At 42.7% G+C, this 20803-nt stretch overlaps 1 protein-coding gene across 6 annotated transcripts in view; it reads right to left on the reverse strand.

The window, feature by feature from the left end:
- ST3GAL3 (ST3 beta-galactoside alpha-2,3-sialyltransferase 3) overlaps window positions 1-20803 on the reverse strand; it is a 238671-nt gene that overhangs the window by 70614 nt on the left and 147254 nt on the right. For all 6 annotated transcript variants that reach the window (XR_014297310.1, XM_082663768.1, XM_082663765.1 and 3 more), the window contains one exon: window positions 1446-1538. Coding sequence is in view for 5 of the 6 variants with exons in the window: in XM_082663768.1 (XP_082519894.1) it covers window positions 1446-1538 (93 nt within the window). In the remaining variant the exon portion in view is untranslated. The remainder of the gene's footprint in view (window positions 1-1445; window positions 1539-20803) is intronic.

Below are 20803 nucleotides of genomic sequence, written 5' to 3' on the forward strand. Positions count from 1 at the left end.
CTCAACAAATCTTTAATAAAATTATGACACCTCCAAACAATTATATATTATGCAATCATTTAAAATATGAGATGAATCCATATATGCTGGTAATAGGATAAACTCTAAGACATATTGTTAGGAGTAAAAAGCAAGATACAGTACAATAAATACAGTATGTTCCTGCTTATGGTAATATTGGCTGTCTCTGGGATCTGGAGTGGGAATATATACCCTTTTGTACTGTTTGAGTTTTTTTTCCCCACATGCTTGTATTACTTTCAATTAGAAAACCCATACACAGGTCAAGGAAAACTCACAGGTGTCTGGCCCAGGGGCCTGAGCAGTGTAGGTCTGAGAAAACCCACGCAAGAATATGGAACATGGTGCCAGACACTGAAGCAGTGCTCAGTAAATAGCTGGGGGAAGCAAAACATTGGAATCACGTCAGAAGGCAGACCCCAGACAAAGGGATCTCTAACTGAACACCAGGTATTCAGCCAGCAGAGCCTCCTGTTTTATACGAGGAGCTAAGCTTGGATTGCTGACATTAGGAAAGAAAAGGAGCATAAAATCCAAATACCCTGGATTTGCTTCTGGGCAAGCTATTTGTCAGCATTCCTTTGCAAGCACACCGTGTGCCCTAACCTCAGCCTTCTAAGGGATGGGGTGCATACCCTTCCCCCGTGAACACAGCCCATGCCAAGAGGCCACCCCTAGGGCTCCTCTGGTGGTCCGAGTGCTACATCCTGACTCCCAGAGGTCCAGAGCAGCCCCTCCTACATCCCCTCCAAGTCAGATAGTCCTATAACTCTCTGAAGGAACAAAACGACCCCAGGGGTCTCACTGCACTCAGACCACAGACAAGACGATCGCAGCACGTCAGGCTCTTTTCCACACCAAGGTTTCAGGAAAGGAAACCCGAAAGGAAAAGGCGGATAAGCAAGCAAGGCCTCTCAGTGGAACTGGGTGAAAGCTTCTCTCACAGCTCCTGTCAAGTAAATCAGGAACTCTAGAACGTCAGCCTCAGAAACTCCTCTTTACTTCCTGCTTTATTTGGCTTTGCCTCCCTGAAGCCAGGTAGTTGGTCCCAGCTTCCAAAAAAGACTACGAGCTTCTGTGCTGTGGAGCACTGTCTGGCGGCCTCTGGATACCTGGCTTCCAAGGGGAACCACGTAGGTTCTACCTCGTCTCTTTCCTCCACAGAAGCGAGCTGTGCTGGCAGGTACAAGCTCTGAGAGGAAGACGGGGGTAAGGTGCAGCAAGGGCCTAGAGTGGGACTGGAGTAGGAACCAGCCAAAAGCAAAGTCCTTTCCAGGCACCCACCGACTCAAGGACACGGGAGGAAAGGTACCACAGAATCTCATTTTCTCAGAGGCACACCACTTGCCACACGGGGCAGGGTGTCTGAGTCCTGGGCCATGGACCAGGCTATCCAGGTGACGGGAAGAAACAGGAGCACTTACCGGGGGAAGATGGCAGTCATCAAGGCTGAAGCATAGCCAGGCTTGCAAGTTCCCTCTGAAAAGTTTGCGTACTTGGTGGCTAACTCAGCAGGCCTAGAGGAAGAGAAAGAGAGTCACGGCTTGCCAGGCACTGGGCAGCGGTTACTAGTTCATGAAGAGCTGTAGGTGTTTAAACCCTGAACAAAGCTTCACTCCCTACAATCAGCACTTCAGCCCCCTTTCCACACCAAGGCCCTGGAGGTGGGGGTAAGGGGGAGGAGCCAAGAAACCCTAAAGGAATAGGTGGATAAACAAGCAAGGCCCGGCAGTGGAATTTGGTAAAAAGAGCTCACTGGGTTTTGCATAGATTCTTTGCAGTAAACCAGATTCCACGGAAATCAGGAACTCCATCCAGGCTCCCCGACTGGGAGAGTAGAGCCTGGAGACCTAAGGAGAGAGCCGCCAGACTTTGATAAAGTCACAGGCACTGCCCTTTCAACCTTCCTGGATATGTCTACATGTCCAGCCTCATCTGCCTCTATTCTCCCCACACACACTATGACCCAGCCAGTGGGAACCACTCACAGTGCCCTGAATAGAGATCAAATACATGTTGGGGCGTTTAGTTAAGGAGGCTCTCCTGCTCTCCTATCCTCTGTGCCTGGAATGTTCTTCCTTGTCCTTCTCCACCTGCCTATGCCTCCCGGTCCTTCACAACTCAGCTCAGATGTCAATTTCTCTGGGCCTAACTCCCTGACCCCCAGATTGGGCCAAGTGCCTCCCTGCGTTCACCGTCCACCCCCTGCCATCCGCGTTACATGATTGCCCAGCACTCGCTGTACGGAACTGCAATCGTCGGTAGTATGTCTCCCTCACTGCACTGTAACTTCAAGGTCAGGGTCTGATTTAACCCTGTACCCACAGTTCTTTGCACAGAGATGGGCACACAGAAGACCCTTATGATTTTCTGAAGGAACAAAATGGCCCTGACAATCTCACTGCACTTGGACTGGACATAAGACAATCTCAGGAGCCCATAAGTCAGAAAGCACTATTTTTCAGAAGGCTTGTGAGTTGTAGCCCTGGCTTTGCTGCTGTGTGACTGTAGTGAAGTCACCTCATATCTCTGGGCTTCAGTGTCCATATGTGTTCAGTGTGCAGCTGGAGTCACAGCCCTGCCACCAAAAACCCTGCCCAGTGCAGTCTAGAGAAGACCACAGAGGAAGAACAAGACACATTCAGTGACTGCTGGGGCTGGAGGCCCTGCGTGCTGGAGCACCTGAAGGAGCCCTGGCTCATTGCCAGTTCCCAGTCCCAACTTCCCCAGTCTCCACCTTCCCCAGTCTCCACCCTTGGGCCAGCTGCCAGCCCTCTGATGCCCAGCTGCTCTGCTGTGCTGGGGCCCTGTGGTGAGTCTTCCCTCAGGGCTGCCTTCTGCAGGGGCGGGGGCGGGGTGGGTCCAGGGTAGGGGAGGCTGGTGCCTATACAGGACAGCCAGAAACCATGATGCCACCGCCTACCATGCGTCATGTGTGATTCACTCAGTGCCCTGTTGAGCCTAGCCCAGGGCCTTACACAGAGTCACTGCTCACTGAATTTAGACAAACTCATCTGTATCTATGTGCAATTTCTTCTAAAAAATCTGCATTTTTTTAGCTTTCCCTACCAATGAAATTTAAAGCCTGAAATGCAGATGTAAATGCTGAGCGACAAGCCAGGAGTTGGGCCTTTATTTGGTAGGCAGAAGAAAGTCAAGGGTTTCACAAGAGAAATTTACATAACAATATTTTCTTACATAAACAACTGTATTTCAGAAACGAAACATAAACTTCAGTGCAATTACTAAACGTACTGGAAGCTTTTGGACTAGGCACAGTGATGAAAACATTATAGATTTCTTCAATTACTCCTCTCAATAGCCAGGTGAGTAGGTGCTATTAATTATTAATTTACATACAAGCTCAGAAAGATGAAGAGACTTAGTCAAGATCATACAGCTAGTAAGTAGTGGATACGACGTGAAACTATTTCTCTCTGACACAAGTGCAGGAGCTCTTAATTAATTAATTAATTTATTTTTGGCTGTGTTGGGTCTTCGTTTCTGTGCGAGGGCTTTCTCTAGTCGCGGCGAGTGGGGGCCACTCTTCATCTCAGTGCACAGGCCTCTCACTGTCGCGGCCTCTCTTGTTGCGGAGCACAGGCTCCAGACGCGCAGGCTCAGTAGTTGTGGCTCACGGGCCTCGTTGCTCCGCGGCATGTGGGATCCTCCCAGACCAGGGCTCGAACCCGTGTCCCCTGCATTGACAGGCGGACTCTCAACCACTGCGCCACCAGGGAAGCCCAGGAGCTCTTAACATGGCACCGCCCTGGTGTGGCTCACAGTCAGTGCCATCACAGAGGGAAGCACAGCATCCAGGGACAGCACGAGTGGTCAGTGCAGCTGGAGATGGGGTAGGGAAGCTCTCTGGAAGTGTGTAACAAGCAGTGAGGCATTATGAGTCCCTCATATCCTTGTCTCCAATCCCTCACCACCCGCTTGCTTGCCTGGTACTGTGGGTTCCTATGGTCTTTCTGAATTCCAGATAGTTTCACAAAGAAAAGGAAAGATGGATGGTGGTCGTCCCTTTAACATAGTGCATTGCAGAAATGCACGTGGAAATGCATGTACAACAGCAGACAAACCTTCAGCCACATCTTTCCTCTCTCTAGTGAACGCGATCAACTTCTGGCAAAATGCTTCAAGAATCAGGGCTCTAGATGTGCAGCAATATGGATGGACCTGGGGGGCCTTATGCTAAGTGAAATAAGTTGGACAGAGAAAGACAAATACTGTATGATCTCACGTATATGTGGAACCTAAAAAATACAACAAACTAGTGACTATAGCAAAACAAGAAGTAGACTCATAGATATAGAGAACAAACTTGTGGTTGCCAGCAGGAAGGGTGGGGAGGGACAAAATATGGGTGGGAGAGTGGGAGGTACAAACCATGGGGTATAAGATAGGCTCAAGGATGTACTATACAACATGGGGAATACAGCCAATATTCTGTAATAACTGTAAATGGAAAGTAACCTTTAAAAAATGTATAAAAATGTTTTTAATTAAAAAAAAAAGAATCGGGCTGTGGGATAGTCCAGGGTCTATGGACTCAGGTAATCCATAATGGAGAAGAAAGAGCACAGGCAAGATGGAACACAGGAAGCCAGAGCCCACCAGGAAAGGCTCTTCCCAGGCCAGTGCAGGGTAATCAGATATTAAGGATGGAGTAGCTCTAAACCAAACTCCAAGCAACAGTAACTTCTAAAACATACAGCCCTGGGCATAGTGGGCCATGTCAAGTTATTACCAAATTAAAATGCCTTAGGAATGGCCTCCTGACTATCCCAGTGAGAGAAGAATAGGGGGAGTGTTGGGGATTCTGAGTCATACAGCAGGCTGGGACCTCTGGGGCAGTTAGCGGTCAAAACCACCAAGATTAACAGTCTCCAACTCCCTCGGGCCAGAATAGTTAGTTTCTCTAAGGCGCTCACACTCCAAATGCCAGGAGGTCCCCACAGATGTCTGATCAAATCATTCAGCCCTTGTTCTTCTCCTACTCTGCAGCTGGCCTCTCATTTGGGGAGATTTAACATTTCGACCAGTAAGAGCACCATTGTCCTGCAAACGTGACTACCAAGAGCCTGGGGTGAAGAGTGTAAACCACTGCACTCTTAAGAGGAAATCCAGATGGAGAGGCTGGCACCTAAAAGAAGGAACCAGACTTCCACGCCTCTGCTTCACTCAGAAGCCCCAAGTTTAAGGAATCAGGTCAAACAACAGGTTGTAAATGGGAAGAATACAGGACGTGGAATTAGAAGCTTTCATAAAAGACACTGCAAGCTGCATGACCTTGGGCAAGTGAAGGACAATCTGCTTCTCAGCTTCCTCAGCTTCCTGCAAATGGGAACCACTCAGCTCTCAGAGATCTTGGAGGGTGTGGTGAAAAAGAACATTTGGAGAGGCTGGCTGTCCTCTAGAGCACCACACAAATACTTCGTGACAGGTGAGGTGGCGGAGCTTTCCAATGCTCAAGTTTGGATCCTGTCCTGGGGAGAGTCACTGAATGATTTCCAGTGGGAGAGTGCCCTGATCACCGTGTGCATTTTAAGGATCAACATTTGGGAGCTGAGGAGTAGCATGGCAAAAGGCTGAAAGAAGCAGTCCCTGAGATAGAAAAATAATCAGGAGAGAGTGTGATGTCTCAGGTGCCAAAGGAATGAAGTGTCTCAAGAAGGATACAGGGACCAACTGCATCAAACACTGTGCTCGGCCTGGGAAGGTAGCCACAAGATTGACAGCTGTATTTGCCAACACGGAGGTTGCTCTTGACTTTGAGTAGAGCTGTTTCACTGGAGTGTGGGGGTGAAATGCTGCTTTCATCGGGTTTCAGAGAAAACAGAAGAATTGGAGCCAGGGAATAGAGACTACCATTTTTAGAAGTTTTGCTATAAAGGGAGACAGAGAAATGGGGCAATTGCTGGAGGGGAATTGCAGGGAAAGATTTTTTTGAGGTTAGGAAATTTTTCAGCATGCATATAAGCTGGTTAGAATAAGAGGAAAACTCAAGCATGATGCAACAGAAATGGGACAGTTGGAGAAATGTCCCCGAGAAGGTGAGAGAGAGAAAGGATCTACCACAAAAGTAGAAGGGTTGGCCTTCGCTCTGTCTACCCTGCCCTGCCCTGGCTAGTGACTACCTATTCATCTTGCAACATTCGGGTGAAGCACCACTTCCTTTGTGAAACTTTTCCTGATTGCTTCCCCCGCCAAGCAGAACCAACCTCTCCTGCCTGTGGACCCCATTTTACCTAGAGCTGACAGTCACCTGACCTTGCTCACTTGTCCCCACTCTCTCTCCCACCTCCTTCCCTTCCATCCTCTCACTCATTCATTCATTCATTCACTCAACAGATATTTAGAGGCAACAGAGTCACTCTGCTTGGGTTTGTACCCTGGCTCCATCCCTTACGAGCTGGGCATGTTATTTAACTGCTCTGTGCCTTAATTTCCACATCTTTAAAACTGGAATTATACTAATACCTCATAAAATTCTTGTGAGGATTATGTTGACAATACAATGTTTAGTACAAGCCTGGCACATAGTTCTCCCTCAGTACATGCTAACTGTAACAGTCTCATTGTTGTTATGTGCCAGACGCTGGCCTGGGATTAGGGATACAGTGATGACTAGGACATAACTATGGCCTAGCACTTGTTACCCTGAAGAATAAACTGTCCATTTAGGGACTTCCCTGGTGGCGCAGTGGTTAAGAATCTGTCTGCCAATGCAGGGGACACGGGTTCGAGCCCTGGTCCGGGAAGATTCCCACACACCGCGGAGCAACTAAACCCGTGCGCCACAACTACTGAGCCTGTGCTCTAGAGCCCGTGAGCCACAACTACTGAGCCCATGTGCCACAACTACTGAAGTCCGCGTGCCTAGAGCCTCCGCTCCACAACAAAGAGAAGCCGCCGCAATGAGAAGCCCGTGCACCGCAACAAAGAGTAGCCCCTGCTCACCGCAACTAGAGGAAGCAACCAAGACTGAACGCAGCCAAAAAATAAATAAATAAATTTATTTTTTAAAAAAAAAAGGAATAACTGTCCATTTAAACATCTTTCTCTCCCAGACCATGAAATCTGAGTACAGTGCCTAGCACAGAGTACCATGCACGGCACTAACTATATAAGTACCCAACAAAATGTTTTTTGGACTGAACTCAATTGGTTACCTTGACTTGGAAGGTTAATTGACAGGAAGTGTGGGTATGAGGTGGTGATGGCTGGGGAAAATGAAGAAAGGACTTTGAGGATTAGAACTGTATAGATCAGTGTTGTTGGGCATCCCTTGACCAATGGGCTAATTTCTAGAACCTCTCAGAAAAGACTGAACTTAGCCCCCTACTGTGCCCCCTCCCTCATTCCAGGTGCTAGTTTACTGGAAGCAGTTCAGGGAACTGGTTGCAAGAACAGAGTAAGACCATGTGTGTAACACCTAGCACACTGCCTCACAAACCATAGTTAACAAATATCAGCTTCTTTTAAAGCAAATATAGCAACTTAATCAAGGTAGCCAGTACAATCGTGCTGGGAGGACTTGCATGATAAACACAGGTAAGAACTCTCAGCACAGAGTTCACCCCACCACTGCTTCTTCAGTTCTATCCTCTCTAACCTTCCTGATGAAGATGCACTTCTGCAATTACTAGAGGGACGCTTCTGGAATGACGACATGATTTGGGAAATGGCAGAAGCAGCTTAGGTTAGCTCTAGTAATCCTAGCTCGTCATTAAACATTTTCATTTTCTTTTTTTTTTTTTCCTGAAATAGCCTTTATGTAAGAAAGGTTATTTAATACTGCCATAGAGCCTTTCAAGCTCCAAGATGGAAAGTTTTCTCCCTAAGGACAATTTCTATCTCCTCTGACTGCCTCTCCCCCACGATTACAGGTCTGCTGGCTCTTCCTGAATTATCAACCGTCTCTTCATTCACCCACATCTGGGGTGTGCCAATCCATCCTGCCCTGGGCATCACTGACCCTTTGCTCTTTGTGAACTCCACTGCAGACTTGGGCTTCTATACGGTTTTGCCTCACTTACAGTGATCTGTGATAAACATGGAGGCACTGTCTCATGTCTCTTCTATCACTTTAAGAGAAGAGGGACTGCTTGATTTGCGTGATCTGGAATTTGGGGTATTTCTCAGCTCTGGAGGCCCTGCCTTTCAGCTCTTGCTACTGGGCACTGCAGTATCTTCTCAACAAATCAGCCACTCTGCTCTTTGATCAGTGATTCTGGAGCTGACATTACTGCAGTTTATCTTTGTCTCCAGGGCCTTGTAATTTACTTCATTTTGTCTGGGAGGATGCTCTCTAGTAAGCTCTTGCAAACGCTTTAGCCTGAGCTGTATATGCAATTCTCACCGACACTTTCCACCAGGAATCTCTTGCAACTGCTCCAATTCAATTTTGTTTCTACATTTTATTAAAACACACACACACACACAGTTGACATAATTATCTAATGTAACTTTACAATAATCCTTTAAGGAGTACAGCCCTTAGACCTAGGCATGTGGGGCTAAAAGAGTCCAAGAGAAGCATGGTTGGAAGATGTGCTATTCTCCGTTTACACTATAAAATTTCAAATGATAAAATTTGGTAGGGATTGCACTGACTCTGTACGTTGTTTTAGATACTATAAACATTTTAACAATATTAATTCTTCCAATCCATGAGTACAAAATATCATTCCATTTACTTGTGTCTTCTTCATTACCTTCATCAGTGTCTTATAGTTTCATTGTAAAAAGCCTTTCACCTCCTAAGCTAAATTTATTCCAAGGTATTTTATTCTTTTTGATGCAATTGTAAATGGGATTGTTTTCTTAATTTCTCTTTCTGATAGTTCATTATTAGTGTATAGAAACACAACTGATTTTAGTATATTGATTTTGTATCTTACAACTTTATTGAATTTTTAAAAATCATTCTAACAGGTTTTTTTTTTTTTTGGTGGAATCTTTAGGATTTTCTATTTATACTATTGTCACCTCTAAATACAGACAGTTTTACTTTTTCCTTTCCAAATTGGATGCCTTTTGTTTCTTTTTCTTTCTTAATTGCTTTGGCTAGGACTTCTGGTACTACAATGAATAAAAGTGGTGAAAGTGGCCATCTTTGTCTTGTTCCTGATCTTAGAGGAAAGACTCAGCTTTTTTACCATTGAGTATGACGTTATGTGTGGGTTTATCATATATGGCCTTTATTATGTTGAGGTACATTTCCTTTATACCCACTTTGTTGAGAATTTTTATTATGAATGGATGTTGAATTTTGTCACATGCTTATTTTGTATCTACTGAGATGATCATATGATTTTTTTCTCTTCATTTTATTAATGTGGTTTATCACATTGATTGATCTATGGATGTTGCACCATCCTTGCATCCCAGGAATAAATCCCACTTGATCACAGTGTATGTTGAATTTTAATGTATTGTTGAATTCTGTTTGCTAAAATTTTGTTGAGGATTTTTGCATCTGTGTTCATCAAAGATATTGGCCTGTGATTTTCTTTTCTTGTAGTGCCTTTGTCTGGTTTTGGTATCAGGATAATGCTGGCCTCATAAAATGAGTTTGGAAGTGTTCCTTCCTCTTCTATGTTTTGGAAAAATTTGAGAAGGATTGGTATTTTTTCTTTAAATGTTTGGTAGAATTCACCAGCCATCTGGTCCTGGACTTTTTTTTTTGGGAGGTTTCTGACTACTGATTCAATCTCCTTACTAGTAATTGGTCTGTTTGGATTTTTATTTCTTCATGATTCAGTCTTGATAGTTTCAAATGGTAAATTTAACATGACCACAAACTAATTACATTTCACATTTCCCCTTCATACTCTGGGTAAGACTTGCGTTTTTGGTCATTGTCAGCAAAGCACAGTCACAACCTTTCAGAGTCACTGGAAGCCAGTATTTGTGGGCAGCATGAAGGATAAGGATAGTGTGGCATCAAGAGTAATGATGTGGAAATATTACTCAGCCATAAAAAGAAACGAAACTGAGTTATCTGTAGTGAGGTGGACGGAACTAGACTGTCATGCAGAGTGAAGTAAGTCAGAAACAGAAAAACAAATACCGTATGCTAACACATATATATGGAATCTTAAAAAAAAAATAAAGGTTCGGAACAATCTAGGGGCAGGACAGGAATAAAGACGCAGACATAGAGAATGGACTTGAGGACACGGGGAGGGGGAAGGGTAAGCTGGGACGAAGTGAGAGAGTGGCATGGACATATATACACTACCAAATGTAAAATAGATAGCTAGTGGGAAGCAGCTGCATAGCACAGGGAGATCAGCCCCGTGCTTTGTGACCACCTAGAGGGGTGGGATAGGGAGGGTGGGAGGGAGAAGCAAGAGGGAGGAGATATGGGGATGTATGTATATGTATAGCTGATTCACTTTATTATACAGCAGAAACTAACACACCATTGTAAAGCAATTATACTCCAATAAAGATGCTAAAAAAAAAGAAGAGTAATGATGTAACCCTCATGAAATAAAGGGTACTAGAGAACTGAAGAGACAAGAAGATCTATATTGTTTCTATAAAACAGGTTCCAGAAAGCCATGGCACTGTAAATAATAACAGTACTGCTACATTTTTCTTATGGTGGGAGATGTGAAATTAGCCAGGAATGATGCACCTGACAATAAAGAAAACATGATGAGATGGTTCCTGAACCTGAACAGGAAGAAGGGGTATCTGGATACTCTGAAGAAACTTCATGTGCACTGATTGGATAATATACACATACATAAGTATCTCTTCTTTCCCTATTGTTCTAAAGCCTCATTAATAAGTCATTACATCTCACATGGACCCATCAACTTATTTATACAGCAGAGACCTTACAAAAATATTAGCCAGGACTCTGCACACCCTTGGAGCAGCCTTACTCTGGGGGTAAGTATCATTATCATTTTTGACAAGAGAAACTGACTCTTAAACCCATCCTTTATTCTCACCAAAGCCTTTGCTTTCTTTGGTAGAAAGAAGAGTGGGCTTAAAGGTAAAAAGACCGGAGTTTAAGTAACTAGCTCTTCCACTTACTAGTTGTGTAACCTCAGGCATGAGATAATCGGTTCTCTTAACTCTTAAAATAGCTTTAATAAATACAGGACTGGTGGGAAGATCAAATGATTTCCTGCAACAATGTAGGACAGAACATTCTTTGAAAGGCTATACAAATGTCACTAACTATTTCTACTGTTTTAATGTTTGACTTCCGCTTTTTCTACTTCTAGACCACCTGAATTATCATCATAATTTCACTAATTTTTTTTTTTTTTTTTGCGGTACGCGGGCCTCTCACTGCCGCAGCCTCCCCCGTTGCTGAGCACAGGCTCCGGACGTGCAGGCTCAGCGGCCATGGCTCACGGGCCCAGCCGCTCCGCGGCATGTGGGATCTTCCTGGACCAGGGCACAAACCCGTGTCCCCTGCATCGGCAGACGGACTCTCAACCACTGCGCCACCAGGGAAGCCCCTAATATTTTTTAATTAATTAATTAATTAATTTTTATTTTTGGCTGCATTGGGTCTTCGTTGCTGCACGCAGGCTTTCTCTAGTTGCAGCGAGCAGGGTCTACTCTTCGTTGTGGTGCGTGGGCTTCTTGTTGTAGTGGCTTCTCTTGTTGCGGAGCACAGGCTCTAGGTGCGTGGGCTTCAGTAGTTGTGGCTCACGGGCTCAGTAGTTGGGGCTCGCGCGCTCTAGAGCACAGGCTCAGTAGCTGTGGCGCGCAGGCTTAGTTGCTCCACAGCATGTGGGATCTTCCCGGACCAGGGCCCGAACCCGTGTCCCTTGCATTTGCAAGCGGATTCTTAATCTCTGCGCCACCAGGCAAGTCGCCATTTCACTAATTTAATGAAGAAAAAACCCGCTTTTTTAAAATTTTTCTTACTTGGATTATTCTCTCCAACTCACTTGGCTGTCTCCAAACTTCTGCCCTATCAGCAGGAAGATCAGGAGACTCCTGGGAACAGGGAAGGAGGGCCGCTGAAATGAAGCCAACATCTCATATACAGGGACTTGTCTTCAACTGGCATGCCACTGCATAACTGAGCTCAGCGGAAAGGCTAAATAAATCTCATAAGATCTGTAGCATAGTATTTACTGATCTCTTTACTGTCTCCATAGTTTTTCCTTTTCCACAATGTCATACAGTTGAAACCATATAGTATGTAGACTTTTCAGACTGGCTTCTTTCATTTAGCAACATGTATTTAAGGTTCCTCCATGCCTGTTCATGGCTTGATAGTGCATTTCTTTTTAGAGCCAAATAATACTCCATTGTCTGGACGTACTACAGCTTGTTTATCCATTCACCTAATGAAGGACATCTCGGTTGCTTCCAGTTGTTGGCGACTATGATTTTTTAAAGATAATTAAACAAAAAGGCCCTTATTACTGTATAAACCAGAGCAATGTGCAACATTTGTGCCATACTGTGCCACTGTGTGCAGTTTTGTATAGACATAAGTTTTCAGCTCAATTGGGTAAATACCTACAACAGTAATTGCTAAATCATGTGGTCAGACTATGTTTAGCTTTTTAATATGTTGCCAAAATGGCTGAACCATTCTGCATTCCTGCCAACAATGAATGAGACTTCCTGTTGCTCCACATCCTTGCCAACATTTGATGTGTCAGTATTTTGTATTTTAGCCATTCTAATAGGTGTGGTGATATTTTATTCTTGTTTTAATCTGCATTTCCCTAATGACACATGAGATATGGGCGTCTTTTCATATGCTTATTTGCCATCTGTATACATCTTGTCAGATGAGGTGTCTGTTAAAGTCTTTGGCCCGTTTTTAACTGGGTTGGTTGTTTTTCTTATTGCTGAGTTTTAAGAGTTCTTTGTATATTTTGAATGAAAGTCTTTTAAAAATCAAACGTGTTTTGCAAGTACTTTTTTCTGGTTTGTGGCTTGTTTTTTCATTATTTTATCAGTGTCTTTCACAGAACAAAAGGTTTTAATTTCAGTAAGTCAAGTTATTGATTTTTTCTTTCATGAATTGTACTCTTGGTTTTGTATCCAAAAACTCATTGCCAAATCCAAGTTCACACAGATTTTCTCCTGTTATATTCTAGAAGTTTTGTGTTTTACATTTAGGTCTATTAGATTCCATTTTGAGTTAATTCTCATGAAAAGTGTAAGGTGAAAGATTTAGTTTCTACATATGGATGTCCAATTGTTCTAGCATCACTTGTCGAAAAGATGATCCTTTTTTTTCTGTTGAATTGCCTTTGCTCCTTTGTCAAGGATCAATTGACTATATTGGTGTATTTCTATTTCTGGACTCTCTATTCTGTTCCATTGGTCTGTTTGTCTATTCTTTTGCCAATACCATGCTGTCCTAATTACTGTAGCTTTATCTTAAGTCTAATGTCACGTAGCATCAGTCCTTCAACTTTGTTCTTCTTTATCAGTATTATGTGGACTATTCTCAGTTGTTTGCCTTTCCATATAAACTTTAGAATAAGTTTGTTGATATCCATAAAATAATTTGCTGGGATTTTAACTGAGATTACGTTGAATCTATAGATCAAGTTAGGAGGAACTGACATTTAAACAATATTGAATCTTTCTATCCATGAACATGGAATAGCTCTCAATTTATCTAGATTTCTCTGATCAGAGTCTTGTAATTATATATATAAATTTATATATATCAATATATTTAGATTTATACCTAAGTATTTCTTTTTGTGTGTGATAATTTAAATGATATTATGTTTTTAATTTCATATTCCAATTGTTCATTGCTGGTATATAGGAAAGCAACTGACTTTTGTATATTAACCTTGTATCCTGGAATAGTGCTATAACTGCTGGTTAGTTCCAGGAGTTTTCTGCCAGTTCTCTGGGATTTTCTACATAGTCAATCATGTCATCTGTGAACAAAGACCGTTTTAATCCTTCCTTCCTAATATCTATGTCTTTTATTTCCTTTACTGGTCTTATTGAATTAGCTAGATCTTTCAGTATAATGCTGAATAGGAGTAGTAAAAAGGGACATTCTTGCCTTTTCCCAAACTTAGGGGGAAAGCATCTAGTTTCTCATCATCAAGCATGATGTGAGGTGTAGATTTTTTGTAGATGTTCTTTATCTTATTGAGCAAGTTTCTTTCCATTCCTATTTTGCTGAGAGTTTTTCCTAAAATCACGATTGGATGTTGGATTGTATCAAACGCTTTTCTGCATCTTATAGATATGATATGATTTTTCTTCTTTAGCCTGTTGATGTGATGCAATATAGTAATTGATTTTCTAATGTTGAACCAACCTTGCACATCTGGAATAAATCCCACTTCATTTAGGTGTGTGGTTCTTTTTGTACATCATTGGATTCAATATGCTAATATTTTGTTGAGAATTTTTGCATTATGTTCATGAGAGATATTGGTCTGTAATTGAGAATGTCTTTATCTGGTTTTGGTTTTAGGGTAATGCGGCTTCACAGAACAAGTTAGAAACATTCTCTGCTTCTATTTTCTGGAAGAGATTGTAGAGAATTGGTATCATCTTTTCCTTAAATGTCTGATAGAAGTCACCAGTGAAACCATCTGAGCCTGGTTTTCTGGAAGGCTACTAATTATTGATTCAATTTCTTTGGTAGATATAGGCCTCTTCAGATGATCTATGTCTTCTTGTATGTTTTGGTAGTTTGTGTGTTCCAAGGAATTGGTCTATTGCACCTCAGTTACCAAATTTGTGGGCACAGAGTTGCTCATAATACTCCCTTATTAACGCTTTTAATAGCCATGGGATCAGTAGTGATGATCCTTCTTCTATTTCTGATACTAGTAATCTGTGTCTTCTCTCTTTTTTTCTTGGCTAGCCTGGCTAGAGGTTTACTGCTTTTATTAATATTGCCAAAGAATCAGCTTTTGGTTTTATTGATTTGCTCTACTTATTTCTGCTCTTTGTTTCTTTTTTTTAAATTAATTTATTTATGGCTGCGTTGGGTCTTCGTTGCTGAGGGTGGAGTTTCTCTAGTTGCGGCGAGCAGGGTCTACTCTTCGTTGCAGTATGCGGGTTTCTCATTGCAGTGGCATCTCTTGTTGCAGAGTACCAGCACTAGAGTGCGCAGGCTTCAGTAGTTGCAGCACGTGGGCTCAGTAGTTGTGGCTCATGGGCACTAGAGTGTGGGCTCAGTAGTTGTGGTGCACGGGCTTAGTTGCTCCGCGGCATGTGGGATCTTCCCGGACCAGGGCTTGAACTCGTGTCCCCTGCATTGGCAGGGGGATTCTTAACCACTGCGCCACCAGGGAAGTCCCCCTACTCTTTGTTTCTATGAAGGTCTCCTAAGTCTTATTTCCCTTTCCACTTCTGCTCCTCTCCAACCCATCTACCTTCCCACAGGCAAAATCACCTTCCTACAAGTCAAAACTAATGCTTTTCAACTGCTTAAAATACTTCGATGCCACCTTTTGCCTTCAAGATGAAGCCCAAACTTCTTATTGTTATCTCTAGAGCCCTGCATGATTTGGTCTGCTTATTCCTCCAGACTTATCATGTCTCATCCTTAGACCTCTTGGAGCTTTGACAGCATAGAAAAGACATATTAAGTTTTTACACAAATATTTATTCCCAGTATAGATAGTGAAGAACTATTTAAATAGGCCAATAGAATTTACAGGAAATTCTTCAATTGATTCAGATTTTAAAAGACCATGAAGAAAAAAACTAGAGAAAGGGCTGGTAACCAAAAATTAATATAAAATGGATTTTTGAAAATAGTATTTAGAGACCTAGAGATCATAATGAAAGTTTGCGTTTTTTTGGGGGGGGGGCGGTTTTGGGTTTTATTTTTCTGGCTGCGCCACGCGCCATGTAAAATCTTAGTTCCCCAATGAGGAATCGAACCCACGCCCCCTGCAGTGGAAATGCGGACCACCAGGGAAGTCCCGAAAGTTTTCTTTTTTTTTAATTACAGAAAAGAAGGCACATCCAGATATATTTTTTCATTTTAAAGGTATATAAGGACAATACAGAAAAGGTAAACTCAAAAGGAAAAAAGTACTCACAATCCAACTGTCCTAACATAACTACTACTACATTCTGTGGTAGTCATTATGCTATATTCAAATATGGTTATAGTGATAGGCTTGAAGGCTATACCCTGGTTCTCAACCCTGGCATGTTAGAATCACCTGGTGGAACTTTTAAACATTAAGGTAACTGATTCCTGATCAACTAAATCAGAATCTCTGGGTGGTGAAGTCCTGTGCTGAGAAACACTGTATATAGACATGTCCTATGTACAGGCAGGGGCCTCACCTCAAAGGTGAGTTTATTTTTGGTATCAATCACCTGGGAAAGTGAAGAGTTCCTCAGACAGGATATGGAATCTTTTAGAGCAGTATTAGACTCATATGGGGAGCTTTAAAAATCCCAAAGCCCAGGCTACACCTCAACCCAATGACTTCAGAACCTCTAGGGGGTGGGAGGCAGGTGTCAGTAATTTCTTAAGCTCCCCAGGTGATTCCAGTATTCAGTCAAGGTTAAGAACCACAGTGCTGAGAGCTCCAGGTGAGCTACAAAGTAGGAATTTGGCTTTTGGCATATGGTAGGTGCTCAATAAACACTTTCCCCACAGGGGAAAGTTCCCCATGCAGCCATAGGGAACTTGACAGGCTGTTCTGGAAATAGTAAGCTATGCCTCAGGGTGTATTGTAGACTGCCCTATGTTTATAGGTCTTTCACAATTGACTTGGTTTTCACAAGCCTTTGGGGGTTAAAAGTTGTTAGTTTTGGCTCCTATATCCTTGTCTTCACAAGGAATTCCTTATGAAATGAGACTGAGCATTAACGCCTCCATGCTCTTGCCCACATGGCAACCATAAAACATCATACAGACAGGAGCTTTCCCAGCACACGGAGCACCCACCTACACCCAGCTGAAACAGATGACACCACCATTTAATTAAATCAGCTTCCAGAACGCTGACATCAGCTCAGGAAAAACACACCTGGACACCAGGATCTGGCACCTTCAAGACTCCAGATGGTTCCTGTCTCTGCTGGACTAACGGGCACATTCCCCAGCTCCGGTGTCATGTTCCTCATAACCAAGACTGAGATTTCCTTAGGGTGTTGTCTGAGTGCTCTGCCTCCAGATACAGGCAGGGCTAACTCCCTCTCTTCCACTGAGTCTTTGCTCAAATCTACCTTTCATTGAGGCTTGCCCTGACCGTCCCATTTAAACTTGCAATCTCTTCTCCAGCATTCCCTTGTCCTGCTCTATTTTCTTTCACAGCACTCATCACCTTCCAAGACACTGAAAACGTTACTTGTTTATCACACCTTTTGTTTACTGACCACCTTGCTCACTGGTATATCCTCAGAGCATGGAACATGATACACAGTAGCTGCTCAAGGAAGCTGTTGAATGAATGAGGAAGCGCTTACCTCGATGTCTGGGCAGCAGACTGTAGCCCTGAGCCTTTCCCTAGGACCCTCCACTTTGAACAGTAGACTCCTTTTTGGGAAGCCAGAGCCTCTCCAGGGACCAGACTTGAACCCTCTGGAGGCATCATCCCATTGGGCTGCAGCTGACTGCACTGAGCAGCCTGAGAGCCTACCCCCCAGGGAACACAAGGTTAATTCTTGGACAACTTTGAGGCCAACAAAACCCAACACGCCAGCCTCACATCCTGGTTATTCACTCCCTCAATGACATCCTCATCAGTTTTCTCATGCTCAAGTCACTGCTGTCTCCTTCTTCTTCATGGTTCAATCTCCCACTTCTCTCCCACCTCACCATATTCTAACTTTCCACTGTCTTCCATGAAGCCTCGACTTCTTCAGTGAACGTTCCTTCCATCTTCTAATTTCATAGAAACCTGGGTCTTCACTGAAAACACCATTTCCTCTACAGCCCTATGTGATGGAGGCTGCTCTTTCTTCTATACCCCATGCACCTGAAGGCCCCTCATATCCTCCTTGTACTCCATTTATGCTTCCGAGTCACCAGTATGTCACCTTCCTTAAAAAAAAGAAAAGAAAACCTGTTCATTGCTCATGCTATCCAGAAATACTACCTCCTACCCTCCCTTGCTGTTCTCATTTACTCTCTCCCCCTTCACTAAGACTTCAGCTCACAAGACATCCTTTCCAATCAAGCTTACAAGGCTGTTCATATGGCTTAAAAATTTCACGGTTTTATCCCAATTACAAAGCACATAGTTGGTACTCACGAAATATTTGCTAAATGAATGAGTCGAAGAAATGAAATCTGGGGCAAGAAGCAGGAGGCAAGCTGAGGTTAAGGTTTGATTTTGGGGCTATAGCCTTCCCAGTTTACCAGACACCAACAAAGGTAAATGGATAGGTTGAATCTCATACTTGGGCAATTATTATGATCCCACTTTATAGTAAGAAACTGAGAAATAACAGTTAAATAACTCGCTCAAGATTATAGCTAGTAAGATGTGGAACTGGGCTTTAAAAATCAAAATCTGACTCCACAGCCCACTTTTTTTTTTAATAAATTTATTTATTTTATTTTTATTTTTGGCTGTGTTGGGTCTTCGTTGTTGTGCTCAGAAGCAATGCTTCTCTAGATGTGGCGAGTGGGGACTACTCTTCATTGTGGTGCACGTTGCAGTGGCTTCTATTGTTGCAATGCACAGGCTCTAGGCACGTGGGCTTCACTAGTTGTGGCACGTGGGCTCAGGAGCTGTGGCTCGCGGGCTGTAGAGCACAGACTCAGTAGTTGTGGCGCAGGGGCTTAGTGGTCCTGCGCCATGTGGGAATCTTCCAGGACCAGGGCTCAAACCCGTGTCCCCTGCATTGGCAGGCAGATTCTTAACCACTGCGCCACCAGGGAAGCCCAGCACAGCCCACATTTTTAACCTCCAAAAAATATTGCCCTCCTGAACAATAGAGTTTGCAGTTAAAAGACAAGGTTTTGTACAGCTCACTGCATATAAGTATTTTAAATAATCTTCACAACACTGACAAGTGATTCTGTCGTGAAGACACAAGTAGCAGGGAATTCTCAAAGGAAATAGAAACCATTTATTCCACAAAGACATAATTAAAAGAATATAATGAAGACCAAAAAAATCTAAGACATCTATTTCCAGGTTCTTGGAGTATCATTGGATATAGAGATATTTTAAGTGTATTTCTATAAACAGTTGACCCTTGAACAACAACATGATTAGGGGCACTGACCCTGCATGCAGTCAAAAATCCACATATAACTTATAGTCAGCCCTCCATATATGCAGTTCCTCCACAGCCATGATTCTGCAGGCTCAGATGCAACCAGTCACAGATCATGTAGTACTGTAGTAGGTACTGTTGAAAAAAATCCACATATGAGTGGATGCACTGCAGTTCAAATGTTCAAGGGTCAACTGTAATAGGTTCTTAAGAATAGAAAACACCTGGGGCGGGGAGGCCATTCTCATGCAGATATATCTGCTGCATTCTCAGTGAAGGGCCAGCTAAGTATGATTTGTGAGGCAAATCTGACCCACTATCTGTTCTGTGTATTGTCGGTGAGTTAAGAATGTCTTTTACATTTTAATGGTTGGTTTAAAAATTAGAAGCATAATATTTAATGACATAAAAATTATATGAAATTAAAATTTCAGTGTCCATAGACAAAGTTTTGTTGGAATATAGCTACAGCCATACTCATTTGTCTATGTGTTCTCTATGGCTGCTTTCATGTTACAGCAGCAGAGATGAGTAGTTGTGACAGAGACAACAAAGTCCCCCAAACTCAGAAATATTGACCAGTTGACTCTTTACAAAAAGAGCTGGCCAACCTTGTTACAGGTCATTTATTCTGACTTAACTTCCAGTTCACTGATTCTGTCCTCAGTTGTATCTAATCTGTTGATAAATCCTTCTACTGAATTTTTAATTTTGGTCACTGTATTTTTCAATTCTATTAGTTTTGTTTTTCCAATCTAATGTTTTGCTTTTTATAGTTCCCTATTACATCTGTATAGTTCAATATTATCTTTATTTCCTTAAATAGAGTATATCTAACTGCTTTATTTTTTTGAATATTTGAACTTTATTTTATTTTTTTTTACAGCAGGTTCTTATTAAATATCCATTTTATACATATTAGTGTATATATGTCAATCCCAATTTCGCAATTCATCACACCACCACCACCCACCCACACCACTTTCCCCCCTTGGTATCCATATGTTTGTTCTCCACATCTGTGTCTCAATTTCTGCCCTGAAAACTGGTTCATCTGTACCATTTTTCTAGGTTCCACATATATGCGTTAATATATGATATTTGTTTTTCTCTTTCTGACTAATTCACTCTGTATGACAGTCTGTAGATCCATCCACGTCTCTACAAATGACCCAGTTTCGTTCCTTTTTATGGCTGAGTAATATTCCACTGTATGTACATACCACATCTTCTTTATCCATTTGTCTGTCAATGGGCATTTAGGTTGCTTCCACGAACTGGCTGTTGTATATAGTGCTGCAATGAACATTGGGGTGCATGTGTCTTTTTGAATTATGGTTTTCTCTGGGTATATGCCCAGTAGTGGGATTGCTGGGTCGTATGGTAGTTCTATTTTTAGGTTTTAAGGAACCTCCATGCTGTTCTCCATGGCAGCTGTATCAATTTACATTCCCACCAACAGTGCAAGAGGGTTCCCTTTTCTCCACACCCTCTTTAGCATTTGTTGTTTGTATATTTTCTGATGATGCCCATTCTAACTGGTGTGAGGTGATGCCTCACTGTAGTTTTGATTTGCATTTCTCTAATAATTAGT

This window comes from Grampus griseus, assembly GCF_964374135.1.
Source record: "Grampus griseus genome assembly, chromosome: 1".
NCBI classification, from domain to species: Eukaryota; Metazoa; Chordata; class Mammalia; order Artiodactyla; family Delphinidae; genus Grampus; species Grampus griseus.